This window comes from Sminthopsis crassicaudata, chromosome X, assembly GCF_048593235.1.
Source record: "Sminthopsis crassicaudata isolate SCR6 chromosome X, ASM4859323v1, whole genome shotgun sequence".
NCBI lineage: Eukaryota > Metazoa > Chordata > Mammalia > Dasyuromorphia > Dasyuridae > Sminthopsis > Sminthopsis crassicaudata.
The window spans coordinates 3,431,129-3,438,563 of NC_133623.1; the positions used below are offsets into that span (position 1 = coordinate 3,431,129).

At 43.0% G+C, this 7,435-nt stretch overlaps 1 protein-coding gene across 2 annotated transcripts in view; it reads right to left on the bottom strand.

Annotated features, from left to right (window-relative positions):
• TEX11 (testis expressed 11) overlaps nt 1–1,489 on the bottom strand; it is a 133,549-nt gene extending 132,060 nt beyond the window's left edge. For both annotated transcript variants that reach the window (XM_074277463.1, XM_074277462.1), the window contains exons 1-2: nt 1,405–1,489; nt 1,046–1,103 (exon numbers count right to left, since the gene is read on the bottom strand). In XM_074277463.1, coding sequence (XP_074133564.1) covers nt 1,046–1,079 — 34 coding nt within the window. In that variant the 5' untranslated portion in view covers nt 1,080–1,103; nt 1,405–1,489. The remainder of the gene's footprint in view (nt 1–1,045; nt 1,104–1,404) is intronic.
• Between the last annotated feature and the right edge of the window lie 5,946 nt (nt 1,490–7,435).

Here is a 7,435-nt window from a genome sequence, read left to right on the forward strand (position 1 = left end):
GCAGGGAACCGTGGACTGGGAATCCTAAAGGGACAGTGGGGCTCAGGGGATGAGGGCCTGGTAAGCATGAAGGGAAGGAGGCCTGAGGAAAACTTGATGAGGGGGCCTGAGGGAAGGTTCTGTGGTTGGGGGGGGGGCCTGAGGGAAACTGCACTGGAGGGGGGGGACTTTCTTGAGGGAGATTATGGACTGGGAAGCCTGAGGAGTGGGGGGAGGCCTGAGAGAGGACTCCCTGGGGGAAGGGCCTGGCCTAAGGGAAGGTTTCATGGGGGGGGGGGGCTGAGGGAAGGAAGGTTATGAAAGGAAACCGTACTGGGGGGGATTTGAGGGAGACTATGGACAGGGGGCCTGAGGGGCTGAGGACCTGAAAGCCTGAGGGAGGGTTCCATGCCCCCCCAATGGAATTCCCCTGAGGGAATGTTCTGTGGGGGGTCTGAGGGGAAAAAGGGAATAAAGGGAGATTGGAATGGAGGCTGCTGAGGGGGGGCAGGGAACCGTGGACTGGGAATCCTAAAGGGACAGTGGGGCTCAGGGGATGAGGGCCTGGTAAGCATGAAGGGAAGGAGGCCTGAGGAAAACTTGATGAGGGGGCCTGAGGGAAGGTTCTGTGGGGGGGGGGGGGCTGAGGGAAACTGCACTGGAGGGGGGGGACTTTCTTGAGGAAGATTATGGACTGGGAAGCCTAAGGGGACAGGGGGCCTGAGGGGACAAGGTTACCCAGTGGTCACTCAATCAATGCAGTAGAGGCAAGATTTGAATGCAGAGTTGACTGCTTCCAATACAGGCCTGTGGAACTGCCTTGAGGGAGCCTTATGACAACCCTCCTCACTTACCCAGATTACTTTACAAGATGAGGGAATCAGTAGACTCCCATGGTTAGGAACTAAGAAGGGCCCAGTGGGCCCATGGGCAACCCTTCCCCCCCCCCCCCAACTCCCTGGTAAGACTGGCCCTCCACCAGCCCCATCCTCTCTTCCCTAGGCCTGCCTCCTGATCTGGACTACCAAACCAAGCTCCCCATAGCATTCCCTGGACAGCTCTGTACCTTTCAGCCGGGAAAAATGGAACTGCCTCTCCATGTTGGTCCCTGGGATCACCAGCACCTACAAAAAAAGACACATTAGAGACTGCCTTGGCTTAGAAAACCCGCCTCCCTTCAGACCCCCTATTGGGCCTTGCCCCAGGGCTCTCCCATTGAGCCTTTCCTCAGGCCCCATCTTTCTTCAGGATTCCCATTTCCTAGTCCCCTCAGGCCCCCCTCTCCTCAGGTCTCCTAGTCCCTCGTTGCCTCAGGCCTGTCTCCACTCAGGTCTACAAGCCGGGTTCCCTCAATCCTTGCCCTTCCCCGGTCTCCCCGCCTCCCCTTGAGCCTCCCAGTCCTCCCTCTCCTCAGGCCCTACGGACCAGGTGCTGGTCCAGGGGTCCAACAGAGGGAGAAGGCAGCCCAGGGCTTCGCCGAGAAGAGCCGCGCGCCGAGGGACCTTCCGGCCCAGAGGCTCGGCGGCTACTGCTCGCTCAACGCCAGGACTCTCCGACTCATTCGGATGGCGCTAAGTAACTCATTGTTGAGTCGTTCGATAGAAGACGCAGTGATTGGCTGGCCGTTGACCTGCCGCTTCCTCATAGGTCCAGTTGCCCGCCTATCTCACCGTCTTTGACAGCTATACGGTGGAAGAATCCTCCAATAGGGCCTCGTGTTTCTGGCGCTCTCCGAACGCCAACAGCTTTCCCGTAACAAACCTCCCTGGGGGGGAGGGGCTGAGGAAGGGGCGGGGGGAGGGGCTGAGGGAGGCGCTATTAAGGAGTGGAGGAAGTGGCTCCAAACACGCATCTGGGCGCCAATTCCGCTCACTGCCCCTAGCCCCCAGAAAGCCATCTTCCCGATGGGCTCCTCAGCTCAGTGCACTCCTCTCAGGCTGCCTGCAAGCCTCCACCCCAGGACCTTGCACTTGGCCTTTGGGCTGAGGACTGGGCTGGAGAGTACCAAGCAGCTGAGATCCTAGGCCCGAAGGCACTGATCAAGCTGTGGCGTACCAAGCCTCTCCAGGGGAAAAAGGGGTGCTGCCCCATGATGTCTATAATCACAAATCACTTAGAGGAGGTTTCCAGAATTTCACTGAGAGCATCCAGATTTTTCCAACTGGTGCGACCCTTGGGCCTGGTGTAGGCCGGGCCCTGGACATAGACACAAAGGCAAACCATTCCCAAGAGCTTCCATTTTGGTACCTTAATAAAGAATTAAGGCAAAGAGCTGGAGGCTTCCTTCTGCATAGGTTAACTTTTCTGGGATATCAGTAGATCAGTATATTATCTTGCTATAGGATCACAAGACCCTCCTCTCCTCTTCCAGTTGTAGATTTCTTGGCTGGGAGATAGCCATATAGTTATAGTTAATAAATAAATATATATATATAATAACATATACTTATATATGTGTATATATATATATATATGTGTGTGTGTGTGTGTGTGTGTGTGTGTATATAAATATATATATATATATATATATATATATATATATATATATATATATATGATGAAAGAGAGAGAGGGGACAAGGAACTAAAAATCCAGAAAGGAGGGGCCTAAGGGAACACTCAGTAGGGGAGCCTGAGGAGACAGGGGTGTAAGCACATAATTATATATATATATATAACATACAGTTATAGTTATACATATATAGAGAGAGAGAGAAAGAGAGAGACAGGGGATGAGGGACTGAGAAGCCTGAAGGAAGAGGAGGGCCGGAGGGAAGGCTCCATGGTGGGGCCTGAGAGAAGGCTCAGGAAGACTGGGGGGTATAAGTGTGTGTGTGTGTGTGTGTGTGTGTGTATGTATATATATATATATATATATATATATATATATATATATATATAGAAAGAGAGGGGCTGAGGGCCTGGAAAACCTTAATGGAGGGCAGAGCCTGAGGGAAGGCTCAGAAAGGGGAGCCTGAGAGAGATGGATATAACTATATACTTACATATATATAAATAACATATACTTATATGTTAAATCTATATAACATGTATATCTATATAATGAGGGGATAAGGAACTAGGAAACCTGAAGGAAGGGGAGGGCCTGAGGACAGGCTCCATGAGGGAGCCAGAAACAAGGGGGTTATGACTGTATAGTTATACAATTATATATGTATAACATATAGTTTTATGTAATATCTATATATACATAACATATATATATACATATAGAGACAGAGAGAGAGACACACACACACACACACACAGAGGATGACCACCTGGGAAGCCTGAAGGAAGGGGAGGGCCTAACAGAAGGCTCAGTAGGGAAGCCTGAGAAAAGAGGGGTATACCTATATAGTTATATAAATACCATATATGTTATGTCTACATATATACATTCTGTATATCTATATAGGGAGAGAAAGGATGAAGACTAGGAAGCCTGAAGGAAGGGGAGGGCCTGATGGAAGGCTCAATAGGGGAGGCTTAGGGAGGGGATACAACTATATAGTTATATAAATAACATATACTTGTATGTTATATCTTTCTATTTATACCTATATATATTATGAATGTATATATATATAATATATATATATATATATATATATATATATATATATATATATATATATATATATATATATATATATATATATATATATATATATTTATTTATTTATTTATTTATACACACACACAAAAACATATATATTGAAAGGATGAGGGACTAGGAAGCCTGAAGGAAGTGGAGGGCCTGAGGAAAGGCTCCATGAGGGAGCCAGAAACAAGGGGGTTATGACTGTATAGTTATACAATTATATATGTAATATATAGTTTCATGTAATATGTATATATACATAACACATATATGTAGACAGACAGAGAGAGACAGAGAGGGGATGAGGGACTGAGAAGCCTGATGGAAGGCTCAGTATGGGAGCCTGAGTAAAAGGGGGTATAACTATATAGTTATATAAATAACATATACTTACATGTTATATCTATATATACATTATGTATATCTATATTTATGAATATCTATTTATATATATTGAGGGGATGAGGGACTAGGAAGCCTGAAGGAAGTGGAGGGCCTGAGGACAGGCTCCATGGGTGACCCAGAAACGAGGGGGGTATGACTTTATAGTTATATAATTATATATGTAATATATAGTTGTATGTAATGTCTATATATATATAACATATATAGAGAGAGACAGACAGAGAAAGTGAGACAGAGAGGGGATGAGGGACTGGTAAGCCTGAAGGAAGGGGAAGGCCTGATGGAAGGCTCAGTCGGGGAGCTTGAGTAGAAAGGGGTATAACAATATAGTTATATAAATAAGATATACTTATATGTTATATCTACATTTACATTATGTATATGTATATTTATGAATATCTATTTATATATATTGAGGGGATGAGGGATTAGAAAGCCTGAAGGAATGGGAGGGCCTGAGGGAAGGCTCTAAGGGGAAACCAGAAAAAAGGAGGGTATAACTATATACTTATATATATAAAACATATATGTTATATCTTTATATACATTATATATGTATGTATGTATATATGTGTGTTATGTGGAGAGAAAGAGAGAGAGAGAGAGAAAGAGACAGAAAGAGGATGAGGGACTAGGAAACCTGAAGGAAGTGGAGGGCCTGAGGACAGCCTCCATGAGGGAGCCAGAAACGAGGGAGTTATGACTGTATAGTTATACAATTATATATGTATAACATATAGTTTTATGTAATATCTATATATACATAACCTATATATACATATATAGACAGAGAGAGAGAGAGACACACACACACACACACACAGAGGATGACCACCTGGGAAGCCTGAAGGAAGGGGAAGGCCTAACAGAAGGCTCAGTAGGGGAGCCTGAGAAGAGAGGGGTATACCTATATAGTTATATAAATACCATATATGTTATGTCTACATATATACATTCTGTATATAGGGAGAGAAAGGATGAAGACTAGGAAGCCTGAAGGAAGGGGAGGGCCTGATGGAAGGCTCAATAGGGGAGGCTTAGGGAGGGGATACAACTATATAGTTATATAAATAACATATACTTGTATGTTATATCTTTCTATCTATACCTATATATATTATGAATGTATATATATATATATATATATATTTTTTTTTATTTATCCACACACACAAAAACATATATGTTGAAAGGATGAGGGACTAGGAAGCCTGAAGGAAGTGGAGGGCCTGAGGAAAGGCTCCATGAGGGAGCCAGAAACAAGGGGGTTATGACTGTATAGTTATACAATTATATATGTAATATATAGTTTCATGTAATATGTATATATACATAACACATATATGTAGACAGACAGAGAGAGACAGAGAGGGGATGAGGGACTGAGAAGCCTGATGGAAGGCTCAGTATGGGAGCCTGAGTAAAAGGGGGTATAACTATATAGTTATATAAATAACATATACTTACATGTTATATCTATATATACATTATGTATATCTATATTTATGAATATCTATTTATATATATTGAGGGGATGAGGGACTAGGAAGCCTGAAGGAAGGGGAGGGCCTGATGGAAGGCTCAATAGGGGAGGCTTAGGGAGGGGATACAACTATATAGTTATATAAATAACATATACTTGTATGTTATATCTTTCTATCTATACCTATATATATTATGAATGTATATATATATATATATATATATATATATATATATTTTTTTTTTATTTATCCACACACACAAAAACATATATGTTGAAAGGATGAGGGACTAGGAAGCCTGAAGGAAGTGGAGGGCCTGAGGAAAGGCTCCATGAGGGAGCCAGAAACAAGGGGGTTATGACTGTATAGTTATACAATTATATATGTAATATATAGTTTCATGTAATATGTATATATACATAACACATATATGTAGACAGACAGAGAGAGACAGAGAGGGGATGAGGGACTGAGAAGCCTGATGGAAGGCTCAGTATGGGAGCCTGAGTAAAAGGGGGTATAACTATATAGTTATATAAATAACATATACTTACATGTTATATCTATATATACATTATGTATATCTATATTTATGAATATCTATTTATATATATTGAGGGGATGAGGGACTAGGAAGCCTGAAGGAAGTGGAGGGCCTGAGGACAGGCTCCATGGGTGACCCAGAAACGAGGGGGGTATGACTTTATAGTTATATAATTATATATGTAATATATAGTTGTATGTAATGTCTATATATACATAACATATATAGAGAGAGACAGACAGAGAAAGTGAGACAGAGAGGGGATGAGGGACTGGTAAGCCTGAAGGAAGGGGAAGGCCTGATGGAAGGCTCAGTCGGGGAGCTTGAGTAGAAAGGGGTATAACTATATAGTTATATAAATAATATATATTTATATGTTATATCTACATTTACATTATGTATATCTATATTTATGAATATCTATTTATATATATTGAGGGGATGAGGGATTAGAAAGCCTGAAGGAATGGGAGGGCCTGAGGGAAGGCTCTAAGAGGAAGCCAGAAAAAAGGAGGGTATAACTATATACTTATATATATAAAACATATATGTTACATCTTTATATACATTATATATGTATGTATGTATATATGTGTGTTATGTGGAGAGAGAGAGAGAGAAAGAGGATGAGGGACTAGGAAGCCTGAAGGAATTGGAGGGCCTAAGGGAAATCTCCATGGAGGAGCCTAAAAGGAGGGGGATATGAATGTATACTTATATATATATATAAGTTTTATGTAATATCTATATATACATAACATATATATGTAGAGAAAGAGACAGAGAGAAGGGCTGAGGGACTGGGAAACTTGAAGGAAGGGGAGGGCCTGAGGGAAGGCTCAGTAGGGGAGCCTTAAGAGAGGGGTGTGTACCTATAAAATGATATATATAATATCTAGTTATATGTCATACCTATATATACATGAGAGAGAAAGAGAGAGAGAGAGAGACAGAGAGAGAGAGAGAGAGACAGAGAGAGAGAGAGAGAGAGAGAGAGAGAGAGAGAGAGAGGGAGGGAGGGAGGGAGGGAGGGAGGGAGGGAGGGAGGGGGAGAGACAGAGAGAGAGAGAAACAGAGACAGAGAAAAGGGATGAGGGCCTAGAAAGCCTGAAGGAAGGGGAGGGCCTAAGGCAAGGCTCAGTAGGGGAGCCTAAAAGGAAGGGGGTGTAACTACATACTTATATTTATAATATATAGTTATATATTATACGTATATATACATTTTACATATATAGAGAGAGGGAGAGAGAGAGACAGAGAGACAAAGACAGAGAGAGACAGAGGCAGAAAGAGAAAGAAAGGGTGAGGGAGTAAAAAGCCTGAAGGAAGGGGAGGGCCAGAGGGAAGGCTCCATGGGGGGGCTTGAGAGAAGGCTCAGTTGAGGAGGCTGAGAGGAGGGGGAGAATAACTAGATATTTTT